Source organism: Diabrotica virgifera, chromosome 8, assembly GCF_917563875.1.
Source record: "Diabrotica virgifera virgifera chromosome 8, PGI_DIABVI_V3a".
Lineage (NCBI taxonomy): Eukaryota > Metazoa > Arthropoda > Insecta > Coleoptera > Chrysomelidae > Diabrotica > Diabrotica virgifera.
In genome coordinates this window covers 218,407,736-218,425,597 of record NC_065450.1, presented here as the reverse complement: position 1 = coordinate 218,425,597, position 17,862 = coordinate 218,407,736, and the positions used below count along the sequence as shown (strand labels likewise).

Sequence of the window (17,862 nt, the reverse complement as noted above, 5' to 3'; positions counted from 1 at the left end):
CTAGTTTTATCAGTATAAAAATTATCTAGATAAGTAACTATAAATAGACCATATTAATCTCATAATATCATGTCATTGCAGTTTTTCAATCAATCATGTAGAAATAATAAGTAAGGAATTGTGAAATCCCTATAAGATTACAATCTTTTTTTCAATAAAATGTGAATTACTAAAAAAGTATGAATTAAAAATTTGGGAGTTACAGTGATGGAAAGTAAAATATTTTGCAGAACTACTCCATTAAAATGTTACATTTTTTAAGCCATTTGTTAGAGGAGTCAATTTTATTTCTTTAATGTGTAGGGGGGATCAGTAGAAGCTTAAGTTCAAGTTTTTGGGGTCGCCACACTTGTCCCCCGGCCGCCATCTTGGAAATGGTGTGCAAAGGGGTTACGCGCTATATCTTGTAAACTACCAACCCTACGGAAAATCTAATTAAACATAAAATGTAGCAAATTAAATTTTTCACAATTTTATTTCTATTACCTTTTATCGTCAAGTGACCAACAAAAAAGATATAAACAAAAATATGTAAACATTTTTTAACAAGTTTCTTTTTTGAGGTTATAACTTTTTTTCAGTTCATTTTAAAATAAAATAACATTCTAACAATTTTGTAGAGAGTTTTTTAGCGAACAATTTCCACTATAAATTTGTTTAATTCTATTTATTTATATAGGTTTTATGGCGCTCCAAACTTGACCAGATTCTCGAATGCTCATAGGGATATAATAAAAACAAAAGTTAGGCTTACTTTTCTGTCTATATATATTTTTTATTCATACAATTTATTATGATTTTAACATTCCTATGCTGTTATTAATCTGTTTTTGACCGTTCTTCCCACTATAAAACTTATAACCCTAAGCATATAATAGAAACGGCCCAAGAAGTTCTTTGAGGACAAATTCGCCGGTTCAGAAGAAGAATGACGCAACCGCATACTGCAAAATTCTTAAGAAGAGCAAAAAACGAATTTTTGATATCAAATCATAAAGTATGATCAAAATTAGCCATTTACCACACCGTGGTCAGGATCTCGAGATATAAGCGTTTTTTGGGGTGTGCCTCTTGTATATGAAGTAACATAACTTTTTTCCTATTATATATTTTGACTTAAAATTTTCCAAAAAACTTCTTCATGAATTATGTTTTATTGTTGTTTTGGTTAAAATTATAAACTAAAAAGTTTGTCACTCAACTTTTTTAAGTAAACATGAAACTAACGAAATATGATGACAAAATGTTTAAAAACTAACAACTCCTTTTTTAATGTGTTTAAATATTTAGGACAAATTCCATTGTTATCTACATACATACTTTAAAGACTACACAGTAAAATTCTCAAAAGGAAATATTTACAGCGACCAAAGATACAGCGAGGTAAACTTGAAAAATCATCAAAATTGATTTTCGGCATTTTTGTATAAAATTTGATGTTCCACCAAATCTAGATAAAAATAAACTTCATATTCGGATTCAGCGACCTCGAAAATATAAAAATAGACCAAAATTGGTCATTCACCTTAAATTTGATTTTCGTGGTCGGCATAACGATTGCTGCCGTTCGACTAATATATTAGATAGAAAAGTATTTTTTTTATTGTATTCCTGAGAATTCGAGAATCTGGTCAAGATTGGAGCGCTGTAAAACCTAGATAATAAATAAAATTAAACAACTTTATAGCGAAAATGTTCATTGAAAAATCCTCTACAAAATCGCTATGATGTTATTTTATTGTGAAATGAACGGAAAAAAAGTTATAATCTCGAAAAGGAAACTTCTTACAAAATATTCTCATATTTTTATTTATAACTTTTTTGTTGGTCACTTGACGATAAAAAGTAATAGATATAAAATTGTAAAAAATTTAATTTGCTACATTTTATCTGTAATTAATTTTTCTATAGGATGGCTAGTTTAGAAGATACAGTGCGAAAGCCTTTTGCACCCCTTATTTCAATATGGCGGACGGGGGACAAGGGTGGCGACCTTAAAAACTTGAACTTAAGCTTTTACTGAACCAGATCAAAAACATTAGAAGCATTCTCTGGTTACACCTCCGAGGCTTCTAAAAATGCAAGCCATAACGGATGCTGAGAAAAGACCTCATCTCTAGAGATTGCAATTGCTGGATTCAGCATCCAGCAATCCAGCTGGATGCAGCGCTTTTTTACATGCTGGTTCTAGCAAACCGTGCTGGATCCAGCAGCGTGGATCCGCAAACGTGTCAAATTCGAAATGTTACTTAATGTCTTCATTAGCCTCTTTATTCAAAGCTGTGAGTGGGCAACTTGCCATTCTATCGTGCTAGGAGTAGCTCAGTATGCTGGAAAATTTCTACAGCCTAAAAGTTGGCATCGATAAAGCGATGATGGACATTTAGGCTATTGATTATGTACTATAGAAAGGAACTACAACGTTAACGGGGTTTTATTACTTCATATGGTCAATGAATCTCTATATATGAAAAAACCGCGGAGTGCTACCATTTAAAGGGGTGCGTTTTTGAGAAATGGGTGAATTAGTCCCTGGGCACAGGTTACATTAGGGTGAGTTCTATGCACTTTTGGTACAAACACGTCTACATAAAAATTGTACCTGGTTAAATTTCCTATCTAAATATAACTTTTTAAAGTCAAAGATACTTTTTTTTACAAAAATATATTCAAAAGAAAAAGCCCAAAGAAACCCAAAAGAAAGAAATTTTGTTTTTTGTCCCATAACTTTTGTCCACGGGGATATAGGTATAGACATTGCTTCACAGAAAAAAAACTTACATATTTTCTCTTTAAAATGATGCTTAGTAGAGGTCGTTAGGATTTACAGTTTTCGCAATATGATTTTTCAAAGTTCGCCACTCACAGCAATTTTGGGCAATTTTCCTTGTTATTTCGCAAATATTTTTCTGTAACTTTTTTCTACGCAACTTTAGGCACATGCAATGGTACATGTAAGAGGAATAGAAATCAATTACCTTTAAAATGTTCTACTGTATAATGTTGTACGACTTCTTTTAAAGAGGTTATCTTTTTCAAGATTTTATACTTTTAACAAGTTTTTATATTTTTTACGATTATTTTTTAAATTTCCCATTATAACTTTTTTTCTTCTATATTTAGGTATATATTATATGTATAATAAAAAAGAAAGCTTATTCTGTTTACTTTAAAATGGTGTATTATAAAAAATTCTAGGATTATTTTTGAATAAGATATGCTTTTTCAAAATGTAATAAGTACTTGCAACGATTTTTGATTTTAGGATTATTTTTTAAATTTCTCCTTATAACTTTTTTATGTGATTGTGTGTTATGATTGAATCTTATTTTTTATAGGTAATACTTTGGATCCACTTGACTCGGCCGGGCAAATTTCAAAATATGGATTAATTAAAATATTTACTGTCAAAGCTCCTGCACCACAAGTTTTGCTTGAAAAAATAGCATGTAAATGTACCAAAGGATGTACAAAAAACTGCGGTTGTAGGAAGATAGGAATTAGTTTTTCAATATTCTTCAAAGGGTGCATGTGCATGGGTACTAATTGTGGGACTCTAAGATAACTGAGGTGTCAGAGGAAGATATTGAAGCTAATGCTAACGAAGAGATGGACTTTGATTTTGAAATTTTTTAAATGTCAACGTTTAAATAATTTTAACTAAAGTGATGTTTTCTAAGACTAATGTTTATGTAATTTTTGTAAAAGAAAAAATTTAAATAATACAGGTAAAAAAATATCAAAGAATCACTCGGTTTCCATTATTTAAATATAGATGATACACCATTTTAAAGAACAGAAAGTAAGCCCTCTTTATTCAGCAATATATAGTATATTCATGTACAAGAAAAAAAAAGTTATAATGAGAAATTTAAAAAATAATCCTAAAATCAAAAATCGTTGCAAGTACTTATTACATTTTGAAAAATAATATCTTATTCAAAAATAATCCTCGAATTTTTTGTAATACAAAATTTTAAAGTAAACAAAATAAGCTTTTTTTATTATATAATATAATATATACCTAAATGTAGAAGAAAAAAAGTTATAATGAAAAATTTCAAAAATAATCGTAAAAAATGTAAAAAATAATGTTTTTTTTTATATTAGGTATTATATATTATATAATATAATATTATATTATATATACTATATATAATATAATATTATATAATATACAATATATCATATAATAATATAATTTTATTTTTATATTATATTATAAAAAATCGTTAAAAGTATAAAACTTTGAAAAACCATAATCTCTTTAAAAAAAAGTCGTACAACGTTAGACAGTAGACCATTTTAAAGCTAATTGATTTCTATTTCTATTACGTGTACCATTTCATATACCTAAAGTTACGTGGAAAAATTGCCCAAAATTGCTGTGAGTGGCGAACTTTGAAAAATCATATTTCGAAAACTATAAATCCTAATTACCTCTACTACACAACATTTTAAAGAAGAAATATGTAGATTTTATTTCTGTAAAGCAATGTCTATTACCTATATCCTCGTGGACAAAAGTTATGGGACAAAAAACAAAATTTCTTTCTTTTGGGTTTCTTTGTGCTTTTTCTTTTGAATATATTTTTGTAAAAAAAAGTATCATTGACTTTAAAAAGCGATATTTAGATAGTAAATTTAACCAGGAACAATTTTTATGTAGGTATGTTTATACCAAAAGTGCATAGAACTCACCCTAATGTAACCTGTGCCCAGGGACTAATTCACCCATTTCTCAAAAACGCACCCCTTTAAATGGTAGCACTCCACGGTTTTTTCATATATAGATGTCCATTGACCATATGAAATAATAAAACCCCGTTAACGTTGTAGTTCCTTTTAGCTATCTTATTTTGAATATAATCAATAGCCTAATTGATTCTGCGATAAAATTCTCTGTTGGCGAGTAATAATCAATGAGTTGATCGCCAGTCTTTAACCGGTGAAACTGGCTTTAGAAGCTAGGGATGGGAAAAACCTACCGGTTTTAACCGAAAACCGGTATGTTTACTTCGCAATAACCGGTTTTTTCTTTTTAAAGTAAAAACCGGTTATTAGGTTTTTACGGTGATTAGGATTAGGTTAGGTATTATTTTGGATCCCAATCATAATTATTATTCTCAAGTAATTATTCCAAACAAAACCATAATTCAAATTTTATTTTATTTTATAAAATACCGAAGCAAACTGAAAGTGCAATCTCACATCAGCCAGAAACAACTATTAAGTTTTATTATATTTCCTTGAAAAGGTATTTGTAATCATAATATTTACATAAGAAGTGATCTGGTTGAAGTAGACGAAAACATCATCTATTTTTCACACTTGACTCTTGACATTGAAAGTGAGTGAATGACTTTTTCTGATTACCAAAAATAATCTTCTGACTATGAATATCGAATTACTGATTACGAATACGAATTTCGTGACAGAATCGTGGAACGGCGCCCCTCTGAAATTAGAGGTACATTAGTGTGTACTTACAAAATCAAAAAAGTATGACCAATTACTAAACCATCCTGATTATTTCCCCATGCCGAAAAATAATTCAATGCGACAAGAGATGAAAATTTTTTTGATTCATACAAATAAACAAGTAACTGTGGAACCAGTGCACAAGGAAATAATGGAAGAATATGAGCCAACTAATTTGGAGGCCGTGAATTTTACTTTGAAACAAGAACTTGAGATTGAATTGAAAACGAGAAAGAGGAAAGTTTTATAACAAAAAAAAACTGGTTCTCAAAAAGATTACGAAAAGATTTTGGAAAAGGAAATGGCCGTTTATGAAACCGAAGAAGTGAAAGGCGATAATTTGTCAATGGTCTGTGACTATTTGATGACCTTAAAACCGATCAGCACAGAGGCCGAAAGGGCTTTCTCCGCAATAGGCTATATGTGCAGTTCTGTGCGAAGTAGGTTAGTCCACTTCTCTCACTTCCAAAAAACTAAATAATCCATGTTACTGTTGTTTAGACATTTAGAATACAAAAAAAAACATTAAAATCGTGTTTTTATTTTGATTCCACATTTTGTTGGATCCGCACTGAATCCAGTTGGATTCAGCCCAATCTTGCAAAAATCTAGGTGGATTGAAAATGCTGCTGGATTGCAATCCCTACTCATCTTCCTTTTCTCAGCATTCGTTATGGCTACACTAGTGGACAGGGGGTTAGGGGGGGTTCAGGACTGAAGAGGGGGAGTCGCTGACTCTTAGGGCGCTTAGGTAAATATTTTCGTTTGTACGAAAGTTTATATCAAGTAAAAGTAAATGAATTTATTTATTTTATTCATCATTTCGCTATATTACATACTATCCATTACAATTAATAGACTCATTACATTACATATTATTTCAATAAGTGATATACATTTTACAGTGATATTATTTTAATAAGTGATAAAAGGTTCTCTTATGAACGGATCGATAATAGATCCAATTTCATAATATTTTCGAGGGTTTTCTTTGACTTCAAATGTAGAATCAATATCCAAATATTTCACAGACCCCGGTTCAACTTTTGGCCATATAACATTTTGTAGATCTTTATCCTCTATAGGAGTAGGGTTTCTGAAAAAAAAGTAAACCTTATTATAGACATGAAAGTGAAATATACAGTTTATGTTTCCCTTCGATTCAGAGGCGATACACATTCTCCAGACGACTGTTTCTGTTTTACGACGTCCTCAGTGGAGCTGCATGCACACCTCTGAATCAAAACGAAACCAAACTGACTAATTATGTGGAATTTCAAAAATAGTTTAAAACCCACCTTTAGGACGCTGTTCTTAAGGTGGATTTTAAAATCATACAGAAAATCCAAAGCAATATCCTACAGAAATCGCAAATAACATACATTGCGGAAAGATATGCACTGATGGTCGCAACTGGTTTTCGGTGGACGATCCTTATCCCCGTTGTGTCGGTGAACGAAGTTCCAGGAATCCTAGGTAGTTTTAAGTGAGTTCAAGGGATACATATAAACCGGTGATATTTATGGGATCTTGAGTGTTTCATGTTTCGTTTTTCGTTTGGATATTGCTTTGGTATACGAGTTCGCTAAGCATTTAAAAATGAGACTTACTGATACTTAATGAAATTTGTCCACCACTTAAGTATAGGTTTGCGAAGGGCATCATTGTATGTTGCTGTTTGGTCGAAAGTTACATTCCACATATAATACAAATCTGCTGAATGTTCAACACCTAAAAGATTGTTAAATTAGTTGTTGTAAATATACTCTGGGCTAATTAGCAAAATTCATGGAAAAGTTATTTACCAGCAATTTTATTGCTGGAATCGAATTATAAGATCCTATATATTAATAATATAGGTATGCAAACTTCGCAGATAGTGTGCTACTTTTTTTATAAACAAAATGGCGCCGACAAATCGTATTTTTTTCAATTATAGCTCTATAACTCCGAAGATTATAACTTTACAACCAAAACACCTTAATAAAAATTCACCGCAATTAAATTCTGCATAGAGATATGTTTTCCACGATTTGCTCCGACGAAAATTTTCCTCGGAAAATGCGGGTTTTCCTAACAAAAACTCTAATTTTCAAATAAAGTTTTAGGTAAGTAATTATTAATCAATAATTAAATAACTTAGTAACATCAAAACTTTCTTGGTATAGATTGTATTTCCAGAAGCCGGTGAAAATTAAACGAATATTTTAGCAACAATTCAATTGTTAATTAACAAATTACGATCGCAATAATAACCAAAATAATCATGATACATTGATCAAACTTATAAAGATTATAAAGATGAGATGCTTATTTAATATTTTATTGACAAAATATAAATTTTTCTTTTTTTTGCATAATCTTTCAATTTTGAAAAAAAAATAGTTATAACACGCTGGTCTAATTAGTAAAGTACAAAGAAAGGTTATTTGCCAGCAATTTTATTGCTGGAATCGAATTATAAGATCCTATATATTATTAATATAGGTATGCAAAGTCCGCATATAGTGTGCTACTTTTTTTATAAACAAAATGGCGCCGACAAATCGTATTTTTTTCAATTATTGCCCTATAACTCCGAAGATTTTAACTTTACACCAAAAACACTCAAATAAAAATTCACCCCAATTTAATTCTGCATATGTTTTTCCCGATTTGCTCCGACAAAAATTTTCCTGGGAAAACGTGGGTTTTCCCAACAAAATCTCGAATTTTCAAATAAATTTTTTGGGCCAGTAATTATTTATTAATAATTATATAGCTTGGTGAAATAAAAGCTTTCTTGTTATAGATTATAAATTCAGAAGCCGGTGAAAATAAAACGAATATTTTAGCAACAATTCAATTGTTAATTAACAATTTACAGTCGCAATAACAACCAAAATAATCAAGAGACATTGATCAAACTTAGAAAGATTATAAAGGTGTGATGCCTATTTAATATTTTGTCGACAAAATATAAATTTTTCATTTATTTGCATAATCTTTAAATGTTTGAAAAAAATTGTTATAAACAAATTAAGATTTCTCAGAAATTGTTTATTATATTCTAATTTAAAAAAATACTTAAAATGCGTATTTCATAGGTCTTGAAAATGAATGCTTTAAAAAAAATTTCCAACCATTTGCAAAAAAGTTATGAAACAGCAAAATAAATATACGAAATCTCCGTTGTTTATAATTTGTTTTAATTGTTTCAAAGCTTAAAAGTGAGTCTATGGTACAACCTAATTACTCACAAAGAATGTCAAAAATTAGTGCAATGGTTATATTTTAATCAAAGATTAGAAATACTTTTTTTTGTAATTGTTCACTCGAAGCGACTGACACGCAGCGTACATTATTTATTAAAAGTGTACATCACGCGGCCGGTCGTCGCTCCGAGTGAAAATTTTAGCTACAGTACTGTGCTACTCTACTTTCGCGCGTGTAAATTACAAAAAAATATATTTATAATCTTTAATTAAAATATAACCATTAAACTGATAATTGATATTTTTTTGTAAATAATTAGCTTGTTGTTTCATAATTTTTTTACAAATGGTTGCAAAAAAGTTTTAAAGCATTCATTTTCAATATATTTGAAATGCGCATTTTAGCTATTTTTTAAAATTATAATATAATAAAAACTTTCTGAGAAACGTTAATTTGTTTATAACTATTTTTTTTAAACATTTAAAGATTATGCAAAAAAATAAAAAATTCATATTTTGTCGACAAAATGTTAAATAGGCATCTCATCTTTATAAGATTTCAAAGCTTGATCAGTGTATCATAATTATTTTGGTTATTATTGCGACCGTAAATTATTAATTAACAATTGAATTGTTGCTAAAATATTAGTTTAATTTTCATCAGCTTCTGGAACTATAATCTAAACGAAAAAGGGTTTTAAGTCCCCAAACTATTTAATTATTTATAGATAATTACTTATCTAAAACTTTATTTGAAAATTAAAGATTTTGTTGGGAAAACCCGCATTTTCCGAGGAAATTCGTCGGAGCAGATCGGGAAAAACGCGTCTCTATGCAGAATTTAATCAAGGTGAATTTTTATTTGGGTGTTTTTGTTAGAAAGTTAAAATCTTCGGAGTTATAGAGCAATAATTGAAAAAAACACGATTTTCGTGCGCCATTTTGTTTATAAAAAAAGTAGCACACTATCTGAGGACTTTGCATACCAATATTATTAATATATAGGATCTTATAATTCGATTCCAGCAATAAAATTGCTGGTAAATAACTTTTCCCAAAAATGGCCTATTCTCCGATAATCAGCCCAGACTAATATCATTATTGGTCTTACACTGGCTTTATAAATACATATTTCACTTCATCTCAATGTTAATATGTCCGTTTCGCCATATAGTGTTATTAAGACATCCTGTCAGTCTATTTACTTTTTATGCTTGATTTCTCACTTCTTTCTTTACCGTATCTTGACAATGTAATTCCAAGGTATTTTATTTCCATTACTTGTTCAATACTGATACCATCAATTTCTATTTTACATTAAATTGTTTCTTTACTGACTATACTATTGTTTTAGTTTTTCGAGATGAAATTGTCATGTTTAATTCATTTCTTCTTATGTTAAATCTGTGGACTACTCTTTGCAGACTATCTTCATCTTGGGCTATCAATATTGCGTCGTCTGCGTAGCAGAGTATTTTTACTTCTTTGTTTCCCATTCTATATACTCTTCCTTTGTTGACGCTCTTGATGGATTCATCCATAATTAAATTGAAGAGCATATTACTCAATGAGTCCCCTGTCTCATTCCGCTGCCTATGTATATAGGTTTTGTAAGTTGTGCATCTATTCTGACTTCGATTTTGTTCTTTTGGTAGATGTTTTCAATGGTTTTTATATCTAGGGGAACTTCTCTATTGTACAGAAGATGGATTACATCTTTGATTCTTACTCTGTCAAATGCTTTCTTCAAGTCAATCAGACATAGAAATGCTGGTCTATATTATACTCTAGTGATTTCTCAGTAATTTGCTTTATGGCGAATATTGCATCTGTACACAATATTGCAGTAAGAAAAACCTGGTGTTCATCTTTTAAACTTATTCTCTAATTCATTAGTTCTTGCAGAGTTTTAGTTGTAAGTTTTAGGGTAGTATTTAACAAGTTGATACCTCCGTAGTTTTCGGGCTGTTTTATTAGCTCCTTTTTTGAATTGTTGAATTATTTCGCTCGTTCTCCATTCTTCCGCTATTTTTTTGTATTTTATGATTGGGTTAATTGTTCTCTCATTGCTGTTCCACAATATTTCAGTAATTCGTTTGGTATTCGGTCCTTACCTGTAGCTTTTCTGTTCTTCAGCTTTTTAAGTGTTTTTCGAACTTGCTGTGTACCTATATTAACAGCTTCATATTTCTGCCTTATTTCTTTGTCTTATTCAGGGCCTATTTTACCACTAGGCACGTGAGGCACATGCCTCGGGCCCGTATTTGAATGGGGCCCGGAAAGATCATTAAACACAACATGTTTATTACAATAACAAAACAAATTTTCAAAATTCTTTCATTTTACGAACAGGCAGTTATAAACGATAACCATTAGAGTTTTAATTAAGTAGATAGGCGCAAGCTTTCGGCTTCAGTGCTCTTTAAATGCATTCATTTTTTCGAACCCTGAAAAAACTAATAAATATTTTAAAAAAATTTGGACGCAGAATGGAAGATTACATTATTAAAGAGGGTCGATTGTCCCTTACAATAAATATAAAGTTTCTTTTGAATAAGATATGTATTTAAAATTAAAAATCACACTCAATTTTCTCTTTTTTTCACCCCTGTAACTTATTAAAATAAATATTATCGAAGATTTCAGGGACTTTCAGCCCTCGGTAATAACGTAATCTTTCATTCTGCGTTTAAATTTTTTAAAAATACTTATTAGTTTTCTCATGCTTAAAAAAAACGAATGCATTTAAATAGCATTGAAGCATATTATATTATAGCATAATATATAAACATAATATATTATATTAAATAGCATAAACAATGTTTAATTGTTTAAATATAAATTTTATTTATTGTTAATAAATATTTAATTTTCTTGTGCAATTATATTTCTATTACATAATTAATACATTTTAAAAAAGTTATTTAAATAGCATTGAAGCCGAAAGTTTGCGCCTATCCCCATAAACAATGTACCTATAATTGTTTAAATATAAATTTTTATTTTCTTGTGCAACTATATTTCTATTAAATAATTAATACATTTAAAAAAGTTATTATTATTATTAAATTATATTTAGGGGCCCGAAAATTGTGTAGTGCCTCGGGCCTCATTTGAAGTAAAATAGGCTCTGGTCTTATTTCTCTCTCCTTATTTTCAAACGCCATACTTATAGGAAACGTCATACACAGAGAGTTCGCAGTCATACTTATGAGGAAATGTTATTATCTTGTAACGTTATAAATGTCACATGTTTGGTATTTTTATAACTGTAAAGTGTAAAATACCTACGTATATGTATATATATTTTATTTCAATTTAGGCATAAAATATACCTAAAAGCATCTTAATTATTTCATTTTGAAGTTTGAACTCTCGACAAAAACGCATCCACAGAAAAAGTACAGTGTACAACACATGAGAAAATGACATATTTCTCCCCCGCTTGATTTGCGGCACTCGCCTCGTACCCGCGCTCGTGAGAAATATGTCTTTTTTCTCACTTGTTATTCAATATACTATTGTTTTATGTGTTGTTGCCACCGTAAGAAAATAAAATAAGTGCACTGTTTAAAATATAAAGAAAATAGTTATAAAAAGTTTTACCTGGAAGGAGGTTACTTTTGTTATACCAAGATAATTCATACATATACACAGGAACATATCGAGATGCAGCTTCTGCTTGACGTGTTGAAGGTCGTCCAAAAACTTCATCACTGAAGTACTAGAAGCAGATACATTAGTTATTAAGATTTTGTATTAAATATATAGTCCATGGAAATGAGCAGAAACACAGTGCTTTTTTATTTAAGTATTTCATTAATTTTGTTATTAACTGCTTAAGGGGAAAATGGTTGATTTTTATAATTTTTAACTGTAAATTAAAACTATTGGATTTTATTAAAAAGCTGAAAAAACAATCGGTTAGTTTATTGAAAAAAGCTTTGAAATGAGCTGTATGTAGTAAAACTTTTTTTGTTGCAAATTATTAGATATTATTCATTATTTGTTTTCACGATTTCCTTACCACAAAACAAAAGAGACCAACATTATTTTGAGCGTAACTTGCTTACTTTTGATAATAGAAACTTAAAAAAAAAAACAAAATAAAGATTTTTTTTAAACACTTTAAGCTATCATGAGTTTTACCCGAAAAGTGCTTCATTTTTTGGTTATATCACGTTGAAATATTAAATTTTGAATTTAACGAATAAGAACCTACTTCTCATTACCTACAACTTTACTTCTACTGACTCTACAGACTTCACAAAATACCAGTTTTTTCAATTTTTTATAAGCTATATTTTTACTAGGAATATTTTTTTTTCGATAAAATACTATTGTGTTTTCAATTTATCAATCAAAAGCAAAATGAAAATTAAATTATATTTTTTTTAAATAACGCGGGCACATAAATTTGATACACCCTGTATATTGAGCTGTTTTAAAATTTATTAGAATTTAGTGAATGTAAATAGATTTCTCTTTTAACGAGCTTTCCGAGGAACCATTAAAGACTTTTGTGAATAATTAAAGTGAAGAGAACTATGTATTTAGATTTAAAATGAAAAAAATTGTTTACTGTATAGGTGATTATCAATTTCTTGTAATTGATAATTGAAAAGAAAGTTGGAATTTTAATGTCTTCATTTCAATACGAGTATATGTGGGAGAGTTTCTCCGAAAGTAATTAGGATTGTCGGAACAAATTTGAGGGTGACTGTTGTTTGTCAAATGGAAAAGTCAATGTTCTCATTCTTGGAATGTGGAAGGGGAAAAGATGGATTGGATGATTGAGAGAGATTGAAAAATTATTCATTGTGTTGTTGGCAGCGAGAAAGAGCGGTCTCGACGTGTTAAGTGCAGAGATAGTTAGCATATATCAGTGGCTGGTTGATAGTGGAGAATAGTGTTGAAAAGTGGAACGAGAGACAGATCAAATCGAGACGAAATACCTCTTTGATTCTGTATTATTGTGAGAAGGAGAGCAGAGAATTTTTGGAGTTTTGTTTGAATCGAGAACGGGTCAAAGAGACACGGTTTGTTGGAGAATAGTGCTGGTATGCTGATAGTCTTGAAGCTGGACAACGGAGAGAGGCTTTGATGAGTAGCCTTTAACATAATCAACGAGGGAGAGCTGTTTGGGGTCACGAGAAGACATCCGAGTGAGGGAAGCAAAAAGGTCAGTCAATTTATGTGAAAGAGATTTTTATGTTCGGAAAATAGATTTTTGAGTAAAAAGCATATGAATTAAAATTCCAATATTTCAAAATATAAATAGTAAATATAGGTAATCTTGCGAAGACATAAATTTGTTTGGTTTAGTTTGTTTTACCAAAATCGTCGGGAACAAACCGATAAATTGTTTTTTTTTTGTAACGATAATAAATTTAAGTAGTATAAATTTCATTCGGACATCTGTGTCCACAGGTTTTTAGATTCGATAGATTTCATAGTATTAATTTGATAAATAAAAGACAATTCTGTATTTTTATTTTAATATTTTGCTTTATTTCTTTTCCCTATTTTATTCCGATTAGGATCAACTCAGAGATACTGAACCCACGAGAGAAGATAAGTATAACGTGAGATAATTTGGATTTTTTTTTAATAGTATAAAAAAACACCCTGAGATTTTTTATTCAATTTTGATGTATGATTTGCGACAATTAAATAATTAATCAAATAAATAATAATTAATATAAATTAAATAAGAAGCAGATCACAACAATACTTACTTTTTGAGTTATTTTCGAAAAAGTGCCTAAAAACGTGTTTTTTTTTGTTGAAAAATGAACATATTCACTCGCAAATAACTCGAAAAGTATTGACTTAGTGAAAAAACTCTAAAATACAAAATTTGCTTAGTATTAGTTAGTTTATTCACTGCCGGATTTATTTTGAACGTGTTTTTCACCCCCATAAGGGGTGGTAATCACCCCCCAGATAAAAAGTCGGCACAATATCACCTTTTTTCTATGACATGTTAGTTCTATGACATGTGTATGTAAAATTTCTTGTTAATCCAAGCGGTTCTTTAAAATTCGGAGAAAAAACCTTGGGTAAATGGACTTAAATAGCTATGATAATGGCTTTATGGCAGAGATGGCACTAATAAAGGAAAAAGAAGATTTATAGTGGTGCTTACTTTTATAAATCCAAGAACGTCTTCCGAGAATGATGAGTTAGTATAAAGACTCTTTAATGCTGTGCCAGCATATTCTCTAACTTCTTCAGCCATATTGATAGATGCAGGTACAATTTCCTTTGGATTATCATCTAAATATTTTGCTTTTTGTTTAAAGTCATCACTGTTAATATCTAAAAAATGTAAATTAGAATGTCATATTATCTTTAATTATAATTTACAAAGTAGGTACCGAAAGTTCAATTTTAGTTGTCAAATTTTCTTTTTTTTTTCGCAAAATATTTAATGGAGATGGACATAATTTATGAATTTTCTTGGGCGAAATTCATATTAAAACTGAATTGGTTAAAATAGTAATAGAATTGGGGGCCGATAGGTTCTCTGAACATTTATACTACTAATCTTAATCTGACGAGTTAAGTTAAGTACCTCGGTAAAATACTAGATTTGAGGTTTGCTTAGAATCAGTAGATCGAAAAAAGAACCAAGAACACTGGTGACTCTTTAATGGTACCTAAATGTAGAGTTTAAAACCAGATATGTTAGGTTAGATAGATTTATAATATGGTTGTAAAACCGATAATAACACATGCTTCAGAGCAGCTATAGTGCCTCTACTGGTCCTCCCAGCCCCTGGACAGCAAGACAGCAAGATCAAAAGAAAATGGAAAAAATATAAATAATAAAAGTGATTAAAAAGAACCTTCCAACACAATTGAAATTATTTTGAAGAGAAAAACTTAGAAGTATCTTTAATATTTAGACGAGAGTAACTTGGAATAAACCGAATTTGAAGGTGAATATCTTCTTCTTCTTTCTTGTATGTAGGCTGTAAAGCCTGTCTCTTCTTCAATATTAGCCTCGTAAATTGTTTAAATTATCGCATCATCTTTTTCTTGGTCTGCCAATACTTCTTGGTCCATTTGGTGACTTATCTCGTGCTATTCGTACTATCCTATCCTCTGCTATTCTACTAATGTGTTCGTTCCACTCCTGTCTCCGTTTTGCCACCCATCTATTTATGTTTTCTACATTGCATGCTCTTCTTATGTTTTCGCTTCTCTCCCTATCCAACAGACATTTGCCTGATATTCGTCGAAGTAATTTCATCTGTGTTGTTTCAAGTAGTCGTCTCGTTTTAGATGTGTCAGGTCTTGTCTCCGCCGTGTATGTCAATATAGGTCTAATTGCTGCTTTATAGATTCTGGCTTTGGTGTTTTGTTCTTCCATATTGTGTCATTAAGAGATCCCGTCGATTTACTTGCTTTTAAGCTTTGTTGTCATACTTCATCTTCAACATATACGTGACTAGTTATATCTATTCCCAGATATCTAAACCTTGCTTCCTGCTTTATTATTTTCCCATCAATTTCGATTTTACATCGTAGTGGGTATTTAGATGTTATTTATTTAGATGTTATTTAGATGTAGATACATAATTTGTTTTTTTCTGCTGATATTATCGTATTGTATTTCTTGGCTGTTATATTGAAGATGTGTGTTAATTTTTGGAGATCGTTTTGTGTCTCGGCGATTAATGCGGCGTCGTCTGCATAACATACTATTTGGATTTCTTTGTTCCCCATTTTGTAATCATGACCTTTACGTACTGCTTGTATTATTTCGTCCATTATTATATTAAAGAGCAGTGGGCTTAACGAGTCACCTTGTCTGACTCCGATTTGTATTGGTATAAACTGTGTTATTTTTCCATAAGAAGATGTTTTCGATGGTTTCTAAGGTAAGGTAAATATCTAAATAAATTAAATAACTTACCAGCAAACAACAAATATTCTTCAGAATTAATACCAATAAGGATTGGAACAAAATTGAATTCCCCGTTGAGAACGCTGCTGTACATGGGTCCACTAACAAAAGCATTATCGTTGAGTTTTTCCTCCATGACTGGAGCCCATGACATAGGTTGCTGAAAAATATGTAACACTTTTAAACTCTTAGTGCTGTTTCACATTATAAGAATTTTGAACGTGCGAGGGATTTCTCGTGCGGTAGTTTTGTCGCACTTGTTCTTTTCACACAATAAGAATTGAGTCGCACGAAGATATTTTGCTATGTTGTTGTATATGATGTCTGATATTTATCATTACGATGTATCATTACAAATGGGTATTTTTTTCCATACATTTGTCCTAACGTACTGTAATGCGTATTTAATTCATTTGCAATTTCTATTTTGTCAGTTATTGCACCTCGCACTAAACCTCGCACGTTTAAATTCTTAGAATGTGAAACAGCGCTTAGTTAAATACAAATACAAATACCTCCGGTTTTTTTATTACGGCTAAACTATGTAGTCCATTGAAATGTTACATTTAGTGTGCATTTCTTAGAGGAGTCAATTTTATTTTTTTAATCTGTAGGGGGGTTCAGTAGAAGCTTAAGTTCAAGTTTTTGGGGTTGAGGCCCTTGTCCCCCGGCCGTCATCTTGGAAAAAGAGGTTCAAAGGGCTTTCCCGCTGTATCTCGTAAACTAGCTACACTACAGAAAATTTAATTTCACATAAAATGAAGCAAATTAAATTTTCTACAATTTTATGTCTATTACTTTTTACCGTAAAGTGACCAACAAAAAAGTTATAAACAAAAATACGAGAAAATTTTGTAAGAAATTTCCTTTTGGAGGTTATAACTTTGTTTACGTTCATTTCACAATAAAATAACATCATAGCGATTTTGTAGAGGATTTTTCAATAAACAATTTTCACTATAAAGTTGTTTAATTTTATTTATTATCTAGGTTTTACAGCGCTCCAAACTTGACCAGATTCTCGAATTCTCGTAGAAAAATAATGCTTTTCTATCTATATATTAGACGAGCGGCATTAACTGTTATGCCAACCACGAAAATAAAATTTAAGGTGAATGATCAATTTTGGTCTATTTTTATGTTTTCGATGTCGCTGAATCCGAATATGAAATTTATTTTTATCTAGAGTTGGTGGAACATGTTAAAAAAATAAATTTTATACAAAAATGCCAAAAATCAATTTTGATGATTTTTCAAATTTACCTCGCTGTA

At 30.3% G+C, this 17,862-nt stretch overlaps 1 protein-coding gene across 2 annotated transcripts in view; it reads right to left on the bottom strand.

The window, feature by feature from the left end:
- Window positions 1-6,278: 6,278 nt before the first annotated feature.
- LOC114336475 (acetylcholinesterase) overlaps window positions 6,279-17,862 on the bottom strand; it is a 37,479-nt gene continuing 25,895 nt past the window's right edge. For both annotated transcript variants that reach the window (XM_050658003.1, XM_050658002.1), the window contains exons 7-11: window positions 16,600-16,750; window positions 14,824-14,996; window positions 12,282-12,399; window positions 7,092-7,212; window positions 6,279-6,577 (exon numbers count right to left, since the gene is read on the bottom strand). In XM_050658003.1, coding sequence (XP_050513960.1) covers window positions 6,397-6,577; window positions 7,092-7,212; window positions 12,282-12,399; window positions 14,824-14,996; window positions 16,600-16,750 — 744 coding nt within the window. In that variant the 3' untranslated portion in view covers window positions 6,279-6,396. The remainder of the gene's footprint in view (window positions 6,578-7,091; window positions 7,213-12,281; window positions 12,400-14,823; window positions 14,997-16,599; window positions 16,751-17,862) is intronic.